At 32.1% G+C, this 24,409-nt stretch overlaps 2 protein-coding genes across 2 annotated transcripts; both read left to right on the top strand.

The window, feature by feature from the left end:
* The first annotated feature begins 5,623 nt into the window (after positions 1 to 5,623).
* Positions 5,624 to 11,260, top strand: LOC145588126 (ABC transporter B family member 11-like). Its single transcript, XM_081644774.1, has 12 exons — positions 5,624 to 5,982; positions 6,148 to 6,202; positions 6,381 to 6,556; positions 6,659 to 6,880; positions 6,972 to 7,210; positions 7,348 to 7,873; positions 7,972 to 8,245; positions 8,360 to 9,180; positions 9,556 to 9,822; positions 9,904 to 10,167; positions 10,293 to 10,586; positions 10,692 to 11,260. The coding sequence occupies exons 1-12, from the start codon at positions 5,698 to 5,700 to the stop codon at positions 11,043 to 11,045; spliced, it is 3,777 nt and encodes a 1,258-aa protein (XP_081500900.1). The 5' UTR covers positions 5,624 to 5,697; the 3' UTR covers positions 11,046 to 11,260.
* Positions 11,261 to 22,241: 10,981 nt separating this feature from the next.
* LOC145588125 (BURP domain protein USPL1-like) lies at positions 22,242 to 24,079 on the top strand. Its single transcript, XM_081644772.1, has 2 exons — positions 22,242 to 22,407; positions 22,788 to 24,079. Exons 1-2 carry the CDS (start codon positions 22,357 to 22,359, stop codon positions 23,583 to 23,585), a joined length of 849 nt encoding a protein of 282 aa, XP_081500898.1. The 5' UTR covers positions 22,242 to 22,356; the 3' UTR covers positions 23,586 to 24,079.
* The last annotated feature ends 330 nt before the right edge of the window (positions 24,080 to 24,409 follow it).

The raw sequence follows: 24,409 nt of genomic DNA, 5'->3' as shown, positions 1-24,409 counted from the left end.
ATTTGTGTATTAATTATGAATTTTATTTGAAACCAAGTTGGGGTTATTTATTAATTGTTGCTCTGTCCAACAAGTGAACGACATTGCCTTGAAGGGTCTGAGGCTAATTTCAACAGTTTTAATATTTAGAGTAGAGGATTACATCATCCCACTCGTCATCTTTGTGTTCTTCTTCATGTTCGTGCACTACTACACGCCATACTACCTCATTAATCTATCTTTTCTTTTTGCCCAAGCCAGCCTATTAAATTAACTAAATAATACTCCGTACTTCGTACCTGGCTGGACTCGATAAGAGAAATTTATGGTAAATTTTCAGCGTGTTCTGCAAGTTTTCGTTTGAGAAAGTCTAACTACTCGTACTCGTATATACTTATAATCGTTTTTAAATACTTAGGGCATGTTCTAATTTACTGAATTGAGCTGAATTGAATTCAAATGATTGGAGCTGAATTGAATTAAACTGAATTAAATTGAGTTGAAATGTATTATTTACAAGAGAAGGAAATTAGGAACTGAACTGAAAAGAACAGACCCTTACAAATTACTCGGATACAACAATTTGATTTTGACCACTTTATATACCTCATCCGTACTAGGGGTGAGCAAAAATTCCGGGTACCCGGAATTGGTTAGGAACCGGCGGGTCCGGAACCGAGAATGGACCCGGTGGTTCCAATTTCGGGTAATAAATTAAGGACCCGGTTATAACCAATTCTATTGAGATATTATCGTATATTAGGAGATTTGATAGAATATTTCCTTATATTTATCTTTTATATTTTAGTTAATTCCTGATATCTTTGTAACTCTATATATTCCCAATATTTTTCAATGAGAAGGCAAGCAATTCTATTCCAATTATTTTCTATTCTTCTCTATTTTATCATGGTATCAAGAGCAGGTTAATTTTTTTTTTTTTCCCTTCAAAATCACAACCATGGCCGGTGGTGAGACATCACCTTCGTCCCCTTTACCTATAATTGTGGGTAATGCAAATATTCATGAAAATCATCTATATCGTCAATTTGATGATACTTGTTGGATTATAGATACCGGAGCTACTCATCATGTTACCGGCAATAAATCTTGGTTATTTGACACTCGTTATATTGAATGTCCCGTTGGATTGCCGAATGGTGAAAGTGTTTTTGCTACTTTGGAAGGATCGGTCAAATTATCCGATCAAATAACTATCTCTGGAGTCCTTTTTGTGCCACATCTTAATTGCAATTTACTTTCCGTTACACAACTCAGTGATCAATTAAATGTTGTTGTTCAATTTAACTCATATATGTGTGCTATATAGGACCGACTGAAGCAGCTGATTGGAACGGGAATTAGGCGAGATGGACTATATTATTTCTTTGGCAAGTCGAATATGGTGCAACGGGTGTCTGTGGTTGAAGCAATGTCAGATTTGGAGCTTTGGCATAGAAGAATGGGGCATCCTTCGGAGAAAATAGTTAAGTTACTTCCGCACATTAGCAATAAAAGTAGTTTAAATAAAGGTTGTGAAGTATGTTTTCGTGCTAAGCATCCTAGAGACAAATTTCCCTTGAGTGAAAATAAAACATCTAGAATTTTTGAGAAAGTGCATTGTGATTTATGGGGTCCATATCGACATGTTTCTTCGTGTGGGGCTCGTTATTTTTTAACTATTGTTGATGATTATTCAAGAGCTGTGTGGATTTACTTGTTGATTGATAAAACAGAAGTTTTTCAGATGTTTATGGCGTTTGTTGCTATGGTTGAAAGGCAATTTAATCAAACAATTAAAATTGTTCAGAGTGATAATGGAACCGAATTTAATTGCTTGATTGATTTTTTTATTGCTACTGGAATTATTTTCCAAACTTCTTGTGTGGGAACCCCTCAACAGAATGGGAGAGTTGAACGAAAACATAAACACATTCTTAATGTTGGGAGAGCCTTGAGATTTCAAGCAAAATTGCCTATTTATTTTTGGGGTGAATGTGTTTTGGCCGCCGCTCACTTAATAAACCGAACTCCAACCCCTATTCGTCAAAACAAAACCCCATTCGAAATTCTCTTTAATAAAACCCCTTCCAATTCTCAACTTTTTGGAACCGGAACCGGTTGGGTACCCGGTTACCCAATATATCCTAAACTAACTAAATTTTAGATAATAAAAATATGTTAAATGTATCTAATTTGTAAAATAAAAAAGTATTATTAATACCTAACATGAATACAAATAGCTTAATGCATATATAAATATAAGTATTAAACACTAATAATGATACTAACTAAAATAAGAATTATAATTTATATTATATTTTAAAAATTACATACATAAGTGGGTACCCGAAATCGGAACTGGTACCCGGTGGTTCCAATTCCAATTCCTAAATTTTAGGACCCGGTTAAACCAATTCCAATTCTGGTTCCAAATTTTAGGACCCGGTTCCAACCAATTCCAAGTCCGGGTCCTAAAATTTTGACCGGGTACCCGGTTTGCTCACCCCTAATCCGTACTAATAATATTATAACAATTGGAGTTTGACACTATTCATCACTTGTTTGATCATATAATATAGTTTATACGTTAAGCAAAATATAGTCATGTGAAATGTTGTAAAATTTGTCTCATAAACTACATTTACAATATCGACTTTTTATAATTTTGACTCTTATACAAGTATAGATATTTAACATATAAAATTTTGGGATGCGTAATTTCATTCTTGATGTAATATTATTAAAACGGAGGAAGTATTAACGTTGACTATATTTTATTAGTACGTGATTGTTGCAAGTAAGTATTTTTTTTTTTTTTTAATAGGAGCATTTAGTTGTCATTATACATTGAAATCAATTCTAAGAAATATAGACATATACAATTACTTTGTTACTTCGTATGTCAATTCCTAATCACACAATTTTTGTGTAAAATTTTCAAGATGGGTTTTGACTTTTATAATCTGCCTTTTCAGTTTCATTATTGAAAATAACCAAATATTTCATATATTATTGATAAAAAATACTACCTTTGTTTTTTTTATTATTGACGCGTTTTGACTTTACCACTATTCATACACTTTTCTTTGACCGTATTTTGTGATTTATATGTAATAAAAAAATATAGTGATGTGAGATCTTGTTGGAATCGTCACGATATATATTTTCTAAATATCAACTTTTTATAATTTTTGTTTATCAAAAATTAAAGATATTAACGGTTTAATTTGTGCATTGGCAAACATGATTAAGAAAACATGTCAACTAAAAAGTAATGAAGAAAGTATGCACTAAAAGCTGAACAAATAAAAAAGGGAGAGAGTAGGATGTACATACTTTCTCCTTTTTTTTATTTGACCTGTTTCTCTAATCACATTTGTCAATGCAAAACTTTAATGAATTATAACTTTGATTTTTCATATTAAGAAAATTATACTACTTAATGAGAGAATTTAAAAAGATTCCACAATGAATATGTTTTTCTTTATATATTATTCACAAAAAATGGTAAAAAAAAATGATAAACAATACAGAGTATAAAAGTTTAAGCAAGTAAAGTAAAAAAGAAGTACAGTACAAAGTTTAACGATCTTTACATTTGATTATTTCACTAGTACTAGTAAAAGGTTGAGAAGGGACTTTTCAATATTAAATTGATAAATAAGCAACTTGACACGTTAACTTCTTTTCACTATTATAAAAGGAAGATACCTTCTTTTTATTCAAGTGCTAGAATTAAAAAGCTCACGAAACTTCAACTTCCAAATTCATTCCCATTCATATTAATAAAATTAGATACTCGTATTTGAAGAGCTAAAAACTGGGAAAAATAGCAATTGTTGGCTTTTCTTTTTCCTATTTTGGGTAAGTTTGCTACCTTTAAATTTATTTAAATTTTTTCTTTTCCTTTTCTTTTTTTTTTAAGAAATACATAGTACTATTTTTGGTGATTTAGTTAATTAACCGGTTTTGGTCTTTTTCTTCTATTTACTGTATTTGTTCAGTTTCATCAGAACTTTTTTGGCTCTTTCTACAAACACTACAAAGTACTACGTACTTCGTAAATTCTGACTAAAATGCTAAAAAGACTAAAAGTGCTAACTAGTCTTGTCATGGTATTCTCCAATGGAATAAGATGACTAGATGAGCTAGAGAAAGGGTCTATATTCGAAAGTTTTTCTATACAACGGTTGTATTATTTTTATCACTTTGTTAGCGTATTTGGATAAATGTACCGGAAGGTCGAATGTTTGTACGTAGTAATTTGGATTTGAAATGGAAAAGGCAAGGTTGTAAGGGAATTCAAGATCTATTTTCCTTCAATTTCGGAAAGATTTGGAAAGAAAATGCATCCCTCAATATCTTTACCTTATAAGGGTGCCTAGTCTGCCTACTTACTATTTGTTCAAATTCTACTAATTGGTTAAGGAAGGGGAGTTGGTAGAAATGAATTTGTTTATTTTTTTTTTTTTTTTCAAAAAGTTTTGATTGGTTCAATCATGGAAAGCCGACATTAGTTTTTGGGGTCAATTTTAAATTTAGTTGCTTTATTGTTAATAACATGTACTTTAACTTCTATAATTAATCTATATTAATGCACAAGTAGCACAACTTTCTCACAACTCTCCCTGAATTTGGGGTTGGGAAATGGTTGGACCAAAAAGATATAAGAAGTAATTAGGATTTGGAGGAAAATGGATATTTTTAAAAATTTTGTTTTATTGAGCATGTTGAATACAAAATCAATGATGCAATTTTATTTTTATTTTTATTTTATCTCAATTCTCGAGGATGAATGCCTAAGAAATAGGAATTAAAATACTACCTCCGTTTCATATTATTTGCAACGATTAGACACTTTTCCTATCTATTTTACGTCAAATCGTTGCAAATAATATGAAATGGAGGTAGTATATTGAACACTTTATCAGTGAGTTTGGATGAGGATATTTTGGAGGGTAGAGTAGGAACAAAAGAGTGAGGCATTATATATTAATTGTTTATAAGTGAATTCGGGATTAGTTGGAGTCCTAGGCTCTGGGCTAGATTAACGAATATGCTTGTATATGTAAAATCAAGGGAGGAAGGAAAGGAATTAAGGATTTGATTTTCCTTCCCTTTTCATGTACCAAATCTTTGCAGTATCAGAAATATTTGGAAGAAATTTGCAAGTCCAGTCTGTCTCTCCCCTGTATATTATTTCCCTTCTCCTCACCTCAGCTCCCTTCATTTTGTCTTCCCCTCACACTGTTAGTGTTATTGTTAATCAAATACATTGTAAAGGTGCAACTTTCTCACAACCCCGGCCTCAAAATGCATTTTCAAATTTTTGGTTGGTTGAATAATACGAAATTGTAGTCTTTTTTTTTTTTTATCAGTGTTAATCGTTTATCTGTCAATTTAACATGTTAATTTACATTGAAAACTACCATTTTACATTCTAATTCTAAAAATAGTCATTTGAAGTTTTTGCTAAAATGAACTGTGTGTCAGTTGTGGGATAAATGGAGTAGTGTAGTGTATACAAAGAGTGTAGTAAGTTCTGCTGTTAAATAATTTTATTTTTCTCAATTATGAGGGTGCATAATACCTTAATAGTACAAGTGTGTGTGTGTGGTTTTTTTTTTTTATCTTCTAATGTTGAAATTATATATTGTAGGGTGACAGAGTGGTGGTTTTCAATCTCTTCATATTGAATTGGTTTAAATTCGTGAGATGGACCGCGAAAATGGAGTTGAGAAGGCAACAACTTCCAACTCCGGTGCTACGGAACAGAATCAGAAAGAGACTAAAAAACAAGATGCTACTATGAATAAAGTCCCGTTCTACAAGCTCTTTTCTTTTGCGGATTCTACTGATAAGGCTCTGATGATCATTGGCTCCATTAGTGCAATCGGAAATGGTGCGTGTATGCCCTTGATGACCATAGTTTTTGGTGACGTAGTGGATGCTTTCGGAGAGAATCAAGACCCTAATCACATTATTGATGTTGTATCTAAGGTATATCATCCATTTGTATCTATGGTATCGATTTTGCGATTTCTTTAGTATGTACTTACAGAGATGATGATCAATTCGATTATTTGACATGATGTTTGTATACTGTACTAAAATATGTACAAAATTTTCCAACATATGCTCAACTTCTATGTTATCTTGATACAGGTGTGTCTAAAATTCATCTACTTGGCCATCGGAGTAGCAATTGCTGCATTTCTTCGTAAGTTTGTTGAACTTGATAACTAGTTAAAGTGGGTTTGTGCAAGAAAGTTATCCGTCTAAAGTGTTAGAAACGGCCATGTTATAATCTAAACTCTACAAATTATTTTCAAAAATACCTTGATCATGAACTTAAATAATTATTTGCTAATGAACAATTTTTTTTTGAGCTGTTACAGAGGTGGCTTGCTGGATGGTCACAGGAGAAAGACAGGCTGCAAGAATTAGAAACTTGTACTTAAAAACTATCCTTAGACAAGATGTCGCCTTTTTTGACAATGAAACCACCACGGGTGAGGTTGTTGGCAGGATGTCCGGTGACACTGTCCTTATACAAGACGCTATAGGGGAGAAGGTAATTCACTCACACTAAAATCTTAACTATGTTCATTGCTCTTATTCATCATTGTTTACTTCATTGTAATATTTATACTAGTCTCAATCTCTTTTTTGGTAGGTTGGCAAGTTTCTACAAATGATATCAACATTCATCACAGGTTTTATCATTGCATTTATCAAAGGGTGGCTTCTCACTCTTGTCATGTTGTCCTCGATTCCCCTTCTTGCCATTGCCGGTGCAATCATGACCATTACTATATCAAAGATGGCAACGAGAGGCCAAACTGCTTATGCAAAGGCGGCAATTGTTGTAGAGCAGACTATAGGTTCAATCAGAACTGTATGTTCATTCAATTGCCCACAATATGTTGCATATTTGGTATTAGTGCTTAATTTTCTTACTTCTTTACACCATGTATCTCTCATTTCAGGTGGCATCATTTACAGGTGAGAAACAAGCTATCGCAGACTATAAGAAGGCTATTGCAAGCGCGTATAAATCAGGTGTCCTTGAAGGAGTGGCTTCAGGAACGGGTTTGGGGGCCTTAACGTTGGTTATCTTCAGTAGTTATGCTTTAGCCATATGGTTTGGCTCGAGGATGATTGTTGAAAAAAATTACACAGGGGGTACCGTCCTTATTGTCCTTATTTCTGTCGTGGTTGGATCCATGTAAGTCCATTCTTTCCATCTTACTGAACTTTTAAAAACTCAATTCATATATATTGAATCGAAAATTATCTGCACTTAATCTGAATCATATAAGTAATCTCTTCAAGGATAATGCTGAAGTTTGTTCTGTTTTATAGGTCTTTGGGGCAAGCATCTCCTTCTATGAGCGCGTTTGCTGCAGGACAAGCAGCAGCATATAAGATGTTTGAGACCATCAATAGAAAATCAGAAATCGATCCTTATGACCCCAATGGAAAAACAATGAATGAAATTCGCGGAGAAATTGAGTTAAAAGATGTTCATTTTAGTTACCCCAGCAGACCTGATGAACCAATTTTTAGCGGATTTTGTCTTTCCATTTCAAGTGGCTCAACTGTTGCATTGGTTGGACAAAGTGGGAGTGGGAAATCGACAGTAATTAGTCTCCTAGAGCGGTTTTATGATCCGCTGGCTGGAGAAGTTTTAATTGATGGAATCAATCTTAAAGAATTTCAGCTAAGATGGATCAGACAAAAAATCGGCCTAGTAAGTCAAGAGCCTGTATTATTTGCATCTTCAATCAAAGATAATATCGCGTATGGGAAGGATGGTGCTACCATTGAAGAAATAAAGGTCGCAACAGAGTTGGCCAATGCTGCTAAGTTCATTGATAAATTGCCTCAGGTATGGTTTAAGCTACTTTTACATCTTTACTCTTATTGTTCTAGCAAGTTAACATATACAATGTATTAAGCTTTGGTTTGTGTTGTTTATCTTTTCAGGGGCTAGATACCTTAGTCGGCGAGCATGGAGCACAACTATCAGGAGGACAAAAGCAAAGAGTGGCTATAGCAAGGGCCATTCTAAAAGATCCGCGAATTTTACTTCTAGATGAAGCTACAAGTGCACTAGATGCAGAATCTGAGAAGATTGTGCAAGAAGCATTAGACAGGATAATGGTAAACAGGACAACTGTCGTTGTTGCTCATCGTTTGAGTACAGTTAGGAATGCTGATATGATAGCAGTCATTCATCAAGGGAAGGTGGTTGAGAAAGGTAATATTGTATTCTAATGTCACCCTTTTACAAATCATGACTTGCTTATAAAATTGTGACTGTTTAAATAAAGATGGTTTTCTGATAATCTTTTTGTCCGTTGCAACGAATTAGGTCCACACTCGGAACTATTGAATGATCCTGAAGGAGCATATTCACAACTTATACGATTACAGGAAATTAGAAAGGAGTCTGAACAAGTTGAGGATATTGGAGATCATTCAATACACTCTAGTCAGAGAAAACTATCCTTAAGATCATTAAGTCACGAATCCTCTAGGAGGGTGAGTAGTAGTCGCCGTCACTCTTTCTCTGTAGAAGGTACTACTGCTACATTGTCCCCTCCAGAAGAACAGCAAGAAGTTTCAATTTGGCGCATTGCTTCTTTGAACAAGCCCGAGATTCCATCACTTCTTCTCGGAGCTATCTCTGCATGCGCGAATGGCCTTATTTTTCCACTAGTCAGTATAATCCTTTCTAGTGCAATCAAAATGTTTTATGAGCCTCCTAACAAACTAAAAAAGGATTCCAAGTTCTGGTCCCTTATGTTTCTACTCCTTGGTATAGCATCACTAATTACTCAACCACTTCAATTCTTCTTCTTTGGTGTGGCCGGTCAAAGGCTAATACAACGTATTAGGTCCATGTGTTTCGAAAAAGCAGTCCACATGGAAGTTGGTTGGTTCGACGAGCCTAATCATTCGAGTGGTGCAGTTGGTGCAAGGTTGTCTGCTGATGCAGCGATTGTGCGTGCTTTAGTTGGAGATACACTAGCATTGACTGTTCAGAATATTGCAACAGCTACTGCTGGTTTAGTGATTGCTTTCACTGCAAACTGGATATTGGCATTCATTATTCTAGCCTTAATACCCTTTATAGGCCTTAATGGATATGTCCAAGTCAAGTTTTTGAAGGGATTCAGTGCAGATGCTAAGGTTCGATTCTCTTTAACTCGATCTTTGTATATGTTTATATGCCATAACAACTACATTTCATTACAAAATAATCCTTATGAACATTTACATACATTTTAGAATCATCTGAAAATGGAAAATAAAGTGACGTCCTCGGCTTTAAAAAAAAAAAAAAAAAAAAAAAATTATTTATGTAATATACGTGCAGTATATGTAGGAATTTAAAGATTTATATTTTCAATTGACGAACTATATGTTATAAGAATAATGTTGGAAAATAAAAGCTCTAATTTTTCCCTTAAACTATGTAACATGACAAGTTGTGTACATTAAGCAAAAATTGAGAGTAATTGACTTGAATCCATTTCTCACAAAAAATTCTTTGAAATTTTGCAGAAGAAGTATGAAGAGGCTAGTCAAGTTGCTAATGACGCGGTTGCCAGTATAAGAACCGTTGCTTCTTTTTGTGCCGAGGAGAAGGTAATGCAACTATACGAAAAGAAATGTGAAGCCCCAATAGAAGCAGGTGTGAAACAAGGAGTGGTTAGTGGGGTGGGTTTCGGGCTATCTTTTGCTTTGCTTTTCTTTGTCTACGCCGGAAGTTTCTATGCTGGAGCTCAACTTGTTGCTCATAAGAAAACAACATTTGCTGAGGTTTTCAAGGTATATCAGTATTGCATTTGCTTCAAAACCTTCCAAATGATACAATTTTTTCCTATGTTTAAAATGTATGTTCTTCTATAGGTATTTTTCGCGTTAGCTTTCTCTGCAATAGGAATATCACAATCAAGCTCCTTTGCAACTGACAGTAGTAAAGCCAAGGATGCAGCTGCATCCGTATTTGCCATTCTTGATCGTAAATCTAAGATTGACTCAAGCGACGAATCTGGGATGACCTTGGATAATGTCAAGGGTGAACTTGCGCTTCAACACGTGAGCTTTTTGTATCCTAGTAGACCCGACATTCAGATTTTCCAAGACTTGTCCTTGACTATTCACTCTGGCCAGGTAATCTCTAAACTCGAACATGCTCTTACATATCCCTCATACTAATTTGCTATTGTCTTGCCAACGAATGCTCGTGTACGGTCTAAAGTGATTTAATTTTTTTAATCTTTATCTTCGCTTAACAGACTGTTGCTCTTGTGGGAGAAAGTGGATGCGGAAAATCAACTGTCATATCCCTCTTACAGAGATTTTATGATCCAATTTCGGGTTGTATCACACTTGATGGGGTTGAACTTAAGAAGTTTCAATTGAAATGGTTGAGACAACAAATGGGACTCGTAAGCCAAGAGCCTGTCCTTTTTAATGATACAATACGTGCCAACATCGCGTATGGAAAGGGTGGCAATGCTACTGAGGCCGAAATCATAAATGCTGCAGAGCTCGCAAATGCTCACAAGTTCATAAGTAGCTTACAAAATGTATGTACACATAATAGTATTTTTTTTATACTAGTAATGCATTATTAAATCTCTTTAGTATTTATGCATTGGTACTTAACGAATTGTGTGACATATTGCACGTAGGGCTATGACACTATCGTAGGAGAACGAGGAGTTCAACTGTCCGGAGGGCAAAAGCAAAGGGTTGCCATAGCCAGAGCCATAGTAAAGAATCCAAGAATATTACTATTGGATGAAGCTACAAGTGCACTTGATGCCGAATCTGAAAGAGTTGTGCAAGATGCACTAGACCAAGTTATGGTGGATCGTACGACAGTTGTTGTTGCTCATCGCTTATCTACCATAAAAAACGCGGATGTGATTGCAGTGGTAAAGAAAGGGGTCATTGCAGAGAAAGGGAAGCATGAAACTCTACTTCGTATCAATGATGGTGTTTATGCTTCTTTGGTTGCACTTCACATGAGTTCATCCTCCTAACCATACCGCAAATTTTGTTTTTAATTTTGCTAGTTTCTATTTTTACTACATGAAAACCTTCTAGCATATACCTCATCATGAAATCGATCTCATAGGAGATATGTTGGAAGTTTTAGGAATTTTTTTTTTTTTAAATCTTTATTATACTGAATTCTTTTTGTCCATAATTTTGAGAGTATCATTTAATTCTTTGTAATCGTAATGCCAAATTCTTTTTACGAAAAATCAATTATGGAGTATATTATAACTTCAGAATACTTGTTTATTTACAGTGTAGTCATCACAATGAACTTAGAATTGTATAATTCCGTTACTCAATTTTTGATGCAAGGATTTTCTTAAGTATATACGAAGTACTTCATATCATATTCACTTGGTAATCTTACTATGGTAGTGTAGAGTTCTAATGCTCTTTTTGTCCACTAGAATGAAATGGATTATAAATCATCAGAAGAATACAACTAAAAGTTACAATAGTACGGAGTATAATATATGGTATGCAACTTATATTTTTTTAGTAAAAAAATTTACATAGTAAGGTTAACTGGGCCCAACTAAAGGCTCCTATCACAGAAAACCTAGATGGCAATACCCTAGAGGGGTAGGGGGTGAGATTTGTTGCTGATGATCGAACCTTGCACCTTAAGGATGCGAGACGACCTCTTATACTACTGCACCAAGAGGGGAAAAGTATGCAGCTTATATGGTTCCTAGGTTGGACTTCCTATTTCAAAATTAAACCTAGCGTGTTTGTACAATTATATGTAGGACCCAGTATGCCAATTTTACTAAATTTTTAGTGTCTCTATACATAACCCCAACTCCACGAGAATTGAACCCCTAATCTCGGTTTTACGATTGCCACATACTCTCATAGTGTACTACTGTACTATGAATCTATGATGCTATCTATTCTGGGACAACTATATCTCAGGCACACAGCAATATGGCGCACAAAGTAAACGATACGTTGTGACTGCTTAAGGCTAGTAAGTAGTGCCGTACGTTGTACTGTTGCTTTACTAACAGTTTTATGACATTGACACCCTTTGTATTGAGCGATTCATTTATCAATTAAGGAGTTCACAGGTGCAAATTTATGCCTTTTAAAGTTTGACTACTTCTTGCCACTTTGCGAGTCATTTCTATGTAGAATTTGTTATATACGCCCGCTTCTATGCCTTTGAAAGAATATTGGGGCCGGGACAAAGCAAATCGTGTAATTTTCACTAATTGATGAGGCATTGGCCTAGTGATTAAGATTGAGCGCTTGTATACAACCAGCCCAAATATAAATACGAAATATTCTAACTATCCTCCCTTCTTTTCCGTTTAAGCTCAGACGGTAAATTCTTTATTTTTATGGGAGTTACTAGCATGTTACATGTTAACACACTATATAGTACAAACAACAAGGCGTATATTTTAATCAAACAGAGGTAAGCAATGAGAAATATCAAATGTACAAAGCAAAAGATTTTGTTAAATGCTGTTCAATTGGGATGATAAATAATTATACTATTTTTTTTTTTTTGAGGAAAATAAATAATTATATTTAGATGACACGTATGTGTAATTTATATTTGTATATAGAGGCGCATATAATGAATATATGTGTAATTTATAATTATAGGATAGTTTTTAAATGGATACAATAAAATTGTGGCCATTATATTAGATTAAATCTCAACCCTTCATCTACTTTAATTAACACAAACCGTTGATTGGGAATTAAAAATGACTTTTTAGTTTTTTTTAAAATTTATTTGGTTAAACGAAAAAAGTTATGTCAGTTTCTCCTTCAATACTTTGTTTTGCTTCTCTTTTGTAATCAAACATGAAACATGTTTATATTTAATCTCCAATTGTTTCTCATATCAATGTCCAAGTTTCTTGATCTATTGAATGTTCCATTGATCCTTCCCCTCCTGACCTCCTCAATTCATTTGTTGGGCAAAGCTTAAAGTAAAATATGCATGACCATGAAAACCGTTAATTTCGATTACATCTTCAATGACATACTCATGTTCTTATGATTTTTTTTTTTTTTTTTTTTTTTTTTTTTTTTTTTTTTGTTTTTGAAAAATTTGGATCAACAATTATCTCCATTGTATTTTAATTTGTTATAATCCTTTAAAATCTAAATGAATAGAGAAGAATTCCAAAAGAGAGAGGATCATGGATCAAAATATTGAAGGAGAAACTGAATCAAAGAACGTGTTTTATTTGGTCAATTATCCTATATTTTTTTTTTAAAAAAAAAATGAATAATTATCTTAATCAACAGTTTATATTAAGTCAAAAAAATTAATGGCTGGAATTTTATCTAATATAATGACTACAATTATATTGTAGTCATTCAAAAGTCATCCTATAATTATATAGTGGCGCATGTAATGAAAGTTTTGTGCATGACATTATACAAACCACAACACAAAAATTGGTATCCATGGTTAAAATCATATACCAGTAAAAAGGCTGTAATCCTGAGAAATTATTATCGACACCAATCAACAGTACATATTCATATTAATCATTTCAAATTCGAAAGGACCCCATTAAAATTCCTCTTACATTAAATAAATTATTCTACTATAATGACTAAATTTCTTTTCTAATAACTGCACCTGCATACATAAAAGCAACTCTTCTAATAATAATAATGCCTAATTTATGTTAATAATAATACTAACATATACTTAGTATATTTTTAAACTTAAACTTTTTTGGGACCTTCATAGGAGATATGATTTTGCCTGTTGTTGTTGATCAACCCCATTCTTTCCTGTTTCGGGCTCGGTCGTCGATCGCCTAATCAGAAGGCGAACGGTGGTTGTTTTCTTGATGAGGATGGTAGATTATGGCATTAGAAGTAACATCAAAATCCCTCTTAAAATGACTCCAAAATGAATTTTCTTCAGATGGATTTGCCATTTTTTGATCTATTATTCCATTAATAGCTTCTGGTATTGGTTGATCTTTCATTACTTTCTTCCAATAATCTTCAGGACTATTTCTTGCACCAATTCCATTGGCAAACTGTAAACAAACAAACAAAAACAAAACTATCAGAAAATTTACTAGTACACATATTTTCTTTTCACGGAAAAGAAAGATATCATTAATAAGAAATCATGCGACATCTACAATTGTATTGATGAACTACTAGAGCGGCGATAGCTAGGCAGCTTACCAAGAGTAGTATGAAGGAGAGGAAGAAAACACTAGCAAACTTCATCGCAAAGATTGACAAATGAAAGAAAAAAAATGTGTGTTTTTTGTGAGTTTGTCTACTTGGTTATGAACAGATAATATAGGGTTAGATCACTTATATTTATTTTATAAGCTAAGGTAATTATAACGGTCTAACAATGTTTAATTTATATAGTATAGTAGTAAAATATAGAGGGAAAATGAATAGTAGTAGGTACCCAAATTCCACTGTATAAGATAAAGTCAATTATAATCCTCAAAAGAGCATTAGAAGAAAGTCAAAAGGCAATTATTCCCTTTGGTGTGGAACTGTGGATTTTGTGATAACCTATTTTATGGGTGTACATAGATTTAATTAAATTATTTAAGTGGACATATTTTTTTTTTTTGAAAGATATTTAAGTGGGCATATAATTATTGATGATTGATTATCTTTTGAAAAAATTTAGCTCTATTAATAATTTAATTATGAGAACAAGTAACTTAAAAAGTACTAATTTTTTAGAATTAATTAAGAAAGTTTGATGATACTAAGCATATGCAATAGCATATTTCTCGGCTTGATTGTTTACCAATCCCTTCTCTAAAATTTTTCATTTTTGACAATTTTTTTTTATAGAAAATCACCGACAAAATATGAAAACCTTAGAGGCGAAGGAATTAACTTATTCTGAATTAATTTCCATGTAGATATTTTGTTCTTGTCATTTCTTAAGTTTCCTTCTTCATTTTTGCTAAATGAATTTTATTTATGGAAAATGTGCTAATAATGCAATAATTAAGGAACTGAGTATGAGATTACATACATAAGGAGAAATCTCCGGAGATCAATGATCATACTTTTTTTTAAAGAGCAATTATCATACTTGCTTCACTCTGAAATGCACTAATTTAGCGAGGTGATGTACTGTGCACTTGTGCAGCATAATTGATTTTGGCTAAAAGCCTCCTAGAAGTTCTCAATTCATTAAATTTTATGAATTTGATTGACCTTACCTTAATTTTCTCTTACTTTTGATATTTTTTATTTGCAAAATAATGCTTCTAGAGATTGCTGTTTTGTCAATAAAAGTGGAGTTTGTTAGACAGTAAAGATTAAAGTATGATTTTTACCCTAAATTGAAGTTGATAGAGAAAAAAGGTGGTACAAACCCAAAAAGTACGGGTTGAATCTTGAATGGACGAATAAGGAGTATACCTCCATATACTTAATTAATTAGGATTATACATTATCAATATAATCATACCTAGTAGCTAGACCCTTTGAATTGAAATACAAGTGTGTATATTTGACTATTACATCTCTTAATTAAAGCATTGTTTCTTAAAGAAATGAAAACACTAGGATGCAAAACTTGAAACATACTTCACATATGCTAAATTGACTATTAATATTATTATGTAGATAGATGTATAACATAAATTAAAGTGTGTGAATAGATTAAAAGTCAAAGAGTCAACAATATATAATTAAATGACGAAAGAAGCATGTGAAAGTGTATACTAAGAGAGCGCGGTGGGAATTTGGCCAAGTATGTAGTCTTAATTCAGCTCCTTTGCCTTAAAAGACGCATGATGCACTGTTAACAAGTCAAAAAAGAAAAGACACCAACTCAAAATTAATTGTATTAGATTTAATTTGTTGTTATCTTAAAAATAGTTCAATTGTGTTTTTTTAGTAACTGCCAAACTCCAAAGTTGACTTTTGGCCTTGAGAATCTTCTTCGTTCTTTGATTTGATTGATGCATAAGGTAGTCTGGGAGTAGGAACGATTGTGGCTTTAATGCCACTTTCTACGATTATGAATTGTTTGCAAATGGAGTATATATTATTTTCCAGCAAATCGTATGAATGTATCATCATGTATTCATGTATAGTGATGCATAGTATTTTGACCTACTTTATGAAAAAAAATCTATTTGTCTAACTAGTTGAATTGGTTCGGTTGATACTCTAAAAAAGTTAAATTGTTGCAAATACCTGTAATGAGAAAATAGGGTGGATGATATATTAATGTATAGCAAAATCAATTAGCCATTAATCGATTTTATAAGATGCCTAGATAAGTAGAGTGATATTATGGCTTTATATGATTTATGTATGATTGTATTTATAATTAGATAAGGTGAAAGATTTAGCTGAATTTGGTTCCCATGTCCAACTTAATTCAGCAGATCAAGTTTGATCTTGAAAGTTATGTTAAATATATATTTATGTAGAGCTTGTTTTCATAAATTAGCCTAAACAAGCTCAAATAAATTGTTTTAAAAAGCTACATCAATCAAAAGCTAATGAAAAGGCCATCCAAAAGCCATTTACCATACACCATCGATATTTTAATAAACAATATATCTTCCCCTTTAAACTAGCAAAAATCCGACTCAAACCTTGAATTCCTAATATATTTTTTTTTTTTGACAAGAATTAAGGATTTATTTATTTATTTTTATCTCTAGTTTGGATTTTTTTTTTTTTTTTTTTTTTTTGGGTATTAAAAAGTCAACTAGTAGCTGCGTGGCACCGCAAACATTGACTTCTTTTCTACATCACATGCATGCTTTACTCCGGGTTATAGACAAACAAAGATAGGAGACTTACCTTTTTCTAAAATGGGAAAGGCATCAAATTATAGATTTGTATATTGTATAATATAATTATCTGTTGGCAAGAAAATATCTAATTTTATTCCGGATATTATTTCTACAGAACAACTCTTTAATAAGGTAAGGTTAGAATAATGAGAACGAGGATGCCACGGTCGTTTGTTCATGTTGAATTACTTGAATAGTTTATATGTCACATTGGAACCAACCATTGGCACCCAACATCCCAACCTCACCCTTTCGGTTACTCGACTATATATGTCACATTTAACTACAACTCGAGATTGTGTTGAGATATCATAATTATCTTTGCTTACTTTACTGTGTTACTACATACGTAGTTGTATGAGAGTGAGGGATAACTCAAATGGTTTGAGCTTTTCTCCGTTTCAGGAGATTTGGGATCGATTCTCACCCCCTGTTTTGCGGCTCTCTAAACACCCAAAACATATGTAATTGTATAAAAGTGATCCCTTAATTATTTATAAACAAGTTGTAAATAATAAACTCAAACTTAAGAAATAAATGGAGTTAACTAAATTAATTGGATGTGATACAATTAAACTAAAATTTAAATTTAGTTGCACTAAATTAAGTTGAATTAAACTGAAATTAAATGAAACTAAAAAAAAGAAAAAAAAAAAGGCCAAAAGAACATAGCATGTTACATGTCACTCCGCTCCGTAACAATGTAACTATACCTAACCATCATGGAATGTAATTACAAACTATTTTTCTTAATTGAAAACTACCCTTTCCTTAAATTAAAAAGATGAGTACAAGCACTCATATTAAAATGTTTTGTAGGGTGACAAACTGACAGTTCATAAACCACTATTGTATGCAATCATACATAGACGAAATCCATAAACTTTGTAGTGAGTGCAAATCAACCTAACAACTAACTAAGATTATGATTAGTTTTTGAACCAAATAAACAAACCTAATTGTCCTTCACTTAATGATGTGTCCTCCTTCAACATTTATCCATAATCAATCACATAATACTACAATAAACTTACATTATTAATTAAACATTATATGCATTCCAAAACTTGCATTATGCCATATAAAACATGTCGATTTAATTTTTTAAGCTCTTTTACGCCAACCTACCAAGACTACGATAAACTTAAAGCTACATATATTCTGTTTTTTTATTTATTTTTTTAAATTTTTTTTAATTTATTTTTTAAAATTTATTTTTTTTAATTTTGACAAGACGTACATATATAATTACAGTACATAAGTTACTAATTTACCTCATAAATGGCACATAATGATGTGCATCGTCCATGTGTCGCCATATAATACACCGCTTGCGTATAAAATAGAGACAATTACTATATACAGTATTAATTATTATGCTTCAATATTGATACGGTTCTGGTTTCATAAGAAACGAATATTGCTGATAATGCAATAAAATAGTAGCACTCAGTATAAATGGTTCCAATTTCATGGGATATAAAAAAATAAGGATCGGATTAAAAAATAGTCCAAAAATTATAGTAGTGATTAGGTACAAATAACGGCTTAATTCGTCTTTTTGCCCTCCTCCAAATAAGATAATTAAGTAGAGTTATTATGGTCACAATCAAGTTAAATTGACCACTTTTTAGTGATGTAGACATTTTTATTAAGTCAATAAGCATTATAATGTAATTATGTGGTATAAATGCATTTTTTTATTGTCCAATTGAGTTACATTTACGATTAAAACCTCCAAATGATCTATTTACACATATATGTTTTCAGTCTTTGCCACTATGCTAAGACCTCATTAATATATACAACTTATAATTATAACATTATTATAAGTGTATTATGGTTGTGATGTTTAGCGCCGTAGCATATTAAGACAAAAGAGATTACTAATTAGCCATCATATTTAAGGTAAGGTCAAAAGTTGTTTACGTATTTGGTTTATCAAGCTAAACTAACACCAATCAAGTTAATATAATATGAAATATGTTAATTGTCATGTGCTATTCCTTTTGTCATGATTAAAACTCAAGAATTGTTTACAAAAGTAAATGGTTATTTGGAGGCAAAATATTCCACGCTTAAATTAAACAACGGGTACAATATCTCTGTTACGAAAACCATGGGTAAAGAATTGAAAGCTTGAAATTATGTGTCATTAGATTTTGGGATACATCACAAATTATTAAATTCATATAACTATATTTAATTTTATTATTAAAAAAAAAAAAAAATCTACGCTTGTTAATGGTAGATTGATTTATTGTTCAAAACCAATTTATCGTGCTACATAATTAGGTTTCTACTCAAGTTATTGTGCATGACAAAATGTGGAAAAAAATTTACTCATACTTAAATGATCTTCTTTATTTGATTTTTGATTGATTTTGTATAAAATTTTATTACAATCAACCAAATAAAACAGCTATACCCTAATCATCAATAAGAGCAAGTATGAGGCTTTTCCCAAGTTTTTAGACACCTACAGTTGGCGTGTATCATCACTCACCCTAATAGAAAGACGCAAAATTTCACTATAACCCTATTAAAGTGCAACACTATAAAAATGCTAACCCTATGGTTGGCGTGTTTCATCACTCACCCTAATTGGTGAGTATGATAATGACCCAAATCGTGTGATATATACACGCCCATAGAAAGAGCAACATTTTCATTGTAACCCTATAAAAATGCAACACTATATAAGAAAGAGACCTGAAAAAGAAAAGGGAATATACAAAGTATTGAGAAAACATGAAAGATAATATAGGTAAAGGGGCAATAGAGACAAGCATGGCATCAAATATGTTGACTTTCATTTTATGGGCCAAATAATTCTTAGATTTGCTGACTCCACTCAATTCAATATTACCATATCTACTTTTCTCGTCGAAAGGAAAAATAAATCTGTACAGTGAAATGTTGTTGTTGTTGATGTGATGATGATAAATTAAGATTCGATTGTACCTCTCCGTCATATAATTCATCACCTTTATCTAGAAAATTCCCAACTATGCTTAGCTAATAAGACATTTAAATGCATCATCAACAGTGTCGAAGCTTAATGCATGTACTAGTGGTATCATGCATATCCAATTGCTTTAATTTTCTTTTTTTTTTTCTTTTTTTTTTTTTTTTTTTTTTTTTTGTCAAATAGTGTAGAAGCTTATAACGTATATGAAAGGCCAATTGTAGTAGTGTACCCCAAAAATCACTAACTAAATTAAGATAAATCGACAACACCATTTATATTTACATTAGAAGTGAAAACATCTATTTTATACAACTGTCACATATCCTAATACGCATATATCATTTCAATTTGACCATAATATCTTATTTGATTTGTTATATAGTATATACAATAATATGTATATGAAATATATGTTAGGAGATGGACACATGTCCAAATAACATTGATGGATCACTTGTATAAAAATTCATACTTAATTAATTCTTATTTTGCTAAGATGAAAAGGAAAAAATAAAAATAAAAATAAAAAATGAACACTCAAATTATAATGTCTAAGCATGAACTCATAATGATGTAAGTTTGCCGCGCAAAGTAGTGAAATTAAGTATGCCACCTAATTACCCCTCAATGATTCAGGTTGAGAGGGAATGATGAAACAACAACTTCATTTTGCACTTTGTAGCGTCAACATCCAACACCTTTTTAAAGCCAAAGATTCGGCCAAAATTCATTAACAAATTAGGGAAATTATTAATTAGGACTAATTAATCTTTCTTATGTTCTCATTGTTTTTTATCCCAAAAAAAAAAAGTTTTCAATAATTTTTCTATTATTTATGGTCCCCTCGTTTAGAAATAGATTAAAGGGAAAAAGTAGCCAAATCTTATTATGGAAGGAATATTGTAGAGAAGAGGTACAATTATTGTTTGGTCCAAGAAAGTTATCAATTAGCTACGTTGATAAAGTTTGGCAAATTAGTCAAGTAGCATTTGTTTTGGTTCAATTAATCTGGACATGTTAATATCGATGATAGAGGTTCACTTACAATGGACAAACGAAAATTTTCAGTGGTGCATCATTCTAAGGGCTTGCCTGAATTGGGTGAAACGGAGGATAAAATTTAAGTGGATTGCAACATAAGTCTCGATTTTAAATCTGAGTTGTTAGCCTATGATCAAACTTGTTACAGTAACCATCATGATGGCTAGGAACATACTATGGTGTAGCCAGCTACATATAAGAATTTGTGAATTATATATGTACTAATGTACGCACGGTATATATAGAAAAACCATACATACGTATTTAAATAAGTTACTCCCTCCGTCCCTTTATTATATGTCTATTTCTAGTATTTATTACTCACATAATAAAGAGAAATAGGCATCTAATTAAGGGATGGAGGGAGTACATCGTAATATTTGCGTTTGCTTGTGACATTAAGCTATTCTCTTCAATAATCTTAACTAATCGACATTAGTCTGTTCTCTATGTGTGTGTATATAAATGAATTCAATTGTAAATATTTGTAGTCATCAATAAATAAAAAAGTAATATACTAAAGAAATACTCATTGAAAGAAATACAAGTTAATATTTCACATGACTATGCCTTTTCTTATTTTTGTGAATAATGCCAAAAATAGAAATGTCATTCCGGTCATTGAGTCTAGTTCATTTATGAGCCAGAACCTCATGTTAATTCATTGTATGATTCGTATCCATGAAGTCAAAATTTAACTTTGATGTTGGAATTAGGCCAAATTTTGTTAGTAGAATCAGTTTTAATTTTTAACACCATTAAACAAAAAGGTCAACTTGCATCGATTAATTTAGATTGAAGGAAGTAGATACCAATACATATATACACACAAATAATCAAATCAAATCAAATTAGTTTAGATCTTTGTAAATCTACCGATAACAAATTTTGTATTTTATATTTTTGCTTTGTTAGTCAACTACACGACTACATACGGTGACTTCAAGAAATAGAAGTGTAGATATTTTGCTCTAATTAAAAAATTGGGTTATATTGTATATAATAGTCGTGAAAACTCAAAAGTCGTTAGAGGACAATTTTCCACACCCTCTAATAAACAATTCGTTATGATTTATTCGAAATATTCTCTTACTAGTAGTATTTTTCTACAATTTATTTGTTTAAACAAGGAATAACTATAGGATGCACAGTCCAAAAATTGATAATTTGATACTTTTGTAATGTTGAATTAAATCTTCGATCTAATATGAAATAAAGTCAAAAGAAAGTTTATACTCATAATATAAAGTATACTTTTAGATGTCAAAGTAATCAATTGTCCGAACGGTTTCACATTGGTTCAAAACTCGTCTATAATATTACCCGTCTTAATCTTTATAAGATCCGAACATTTAAAATAATAAAGAATAAAGTGGAGATGCGATGCACCTTTCTTCTTCTTCCCAAGGCACAAAACTCCATCATCACCATAGAAGTAATAAAAGAAGCAAATTAAACAAAGGTGGTTTCTTTGAACAGGACACACACTAAGACATGGGCAGTCTTTTACAACCTTGCAACTTCCTCTTCCTCCTCCGTTTGCTGGTAATATTTACTTTGTATTTTCTAGCTTCTCATTTTTTTCTTATACAAGTAATCTTTCTTTTTCTTCATTTTTTTAACTTTATTTATTTTTCAAAATTCTTAAATTAAATTGAGACACGTACATAATTTATATTCTATGCCAACACTCCATTAATTTATATGTATTTTTTAAAAAAATTATCTATCTCATGAAATAAATAATCTTATTTTATGATATTATGTGGTTATCACTAAAATTTCATAAAAATAATGGCATCTTGAATTCTTGATGTGTGTGTTTTCTTCTTATTTTTTATATTTTTCATCCTCAAACTTTATTTTAATTTTTTTTAAAAATGTATTTCCTTCTAATATTATGATAATTATTGAATATTTTGCAGAGCATGATCCATGGAAATCTTGGTAGAAAAATAGCAAATCATGTTCACGATGATGATCAACATATACATGTCCATACATCATTATCATCCAACATGGATCACATGGAAATATCATGGAACATATTCTTTCACATTGAAGACCTAAAACTTGGTAAAAAAATCCCATTATATTTTCCCATAAAAAACTCATCTTTTACTCCTCACATAATATCTAAACTAGAATCAAATTTAATCCCTTTTTCATCAACCCAAATTCCGAAAATACTCAAATTTTTCTCATTTTCTCAAGAATCACTTCAAGCTAAGGCCATAAAACACACCCTTATGCATTGTGAAACCCCTCCTTTAGAAGGTGAGACCAAATTTTGTGCTACCTCTTTAGAGTCTATGCTTGATAATTTAAGCCTAATCTTCGGATTAGGCGAAAAATTCGAGGTTTTGACAACTAAAAAGACCAAAAATTTGATCCCTATTTTGCAAAACTATACAATTTTGGAAGATCCTAAGGAAATTGTTGCAAATAAAATGGTAGGGTGTCACCCTGTGCCTTACCCTTATGCAGTGTACTATTGTCATGGGCAAGTGAGTGATAATAGGTTGTTTGTGATCTCACTTGAGGGTCAGGAGGATAGGCAGAGAATTGAAGCTGTTGCAATCTGCCACATGGATACTTCTCAGTGGGACCCACATCACGTCTCGTTTCGCGTGCTCGGGATCGAGCCCGGGGCTGCCCCTGTGTGCCATGTGTTCCCTCAAGATAATCTAGTATGGGTTTCATCCCATAACTCTGCTACTTAGTGTAGTGTAGTGTAGTGTAGTGTGTAAAATTAAGAGCATCTATGTGTTTGGGTAATGTGGGCTGAATTTGGTGCTTGTAAATCTTGTGTTAGTAGCAGTTTAAGTTTGTATGTGTACTTCATGATTGTATTGGCTTAGGCCTATTATGAGGATTTAATCTCCTATCTATTAAATTAATTTGTCAATATGTAAATTTGTTGAGTGTTATCACTAAATTTGTACAAGAAGCTTCATTTTTTTTTTTTTTTTTTTTTTTTTGGTGAGAACAAGAAGCTCCATTTCAATAGGCTCAATTATACTAAGGGACTAAGAGAGCTATGTTTTTCCTGGTCAGTATAATTTCAATGTGTCTGATTGTATTCTTGCTCCTTGCATAATCATATGTACGGAGTATATTTCAGTGTTCTAACATAAAACAATAAACATCGAATTAGATTAGAAATCCTTATTCTCGGATATTAAGCGTAAAATTGACAATTTTTGACATGACTTACCAATAAAAATTAAATCACACAAGAATTTGGTGGGGAAAGATTCAAACCCAACCAATTACCACAATGAATATGGCCCGAAGTTCAATACTTAATTTAAAACGCTCTAATCATAGTTGGCAGTTCTACAACTTTAACTCGTACGAAGTATTAAACTATTTGGGTTGATTTATACGCAGCATAAAATTGACTCAAATCCGAACATAGCGAAAGTTAGGCTTGGGTCAAGTGGCTCATATCCACGAGCTATGCTGGTAGTCTAGTGTACATGACGATTGGCACCTAAACATAACCCTTGATATCATCACGTCATCACTCGTTTCCAATAAAAGG

The sequence above is a fragment of the Chenopodium album genome, chromosome 17 (genome assembly GCF_948465745.1).
Source record: "Chenopodium album chromosome 17, dcCheAlbu1.1, whole genome shotgun sequence".
In the NCBI taxonomy this organism is placed as follows: domain Eukaryota; kingdom Viridiplantae; phylum Streptophyta; class Magnoliopsida; order Caryophyllales; family Amaranthaceae; genus Chenopodium; species Chenopodium album.
The sequence above is the reverse complement of the archived record's forward strand: the minus strand, read 5'-3'. Positions and strand labels throughout refer to the sequence as shown.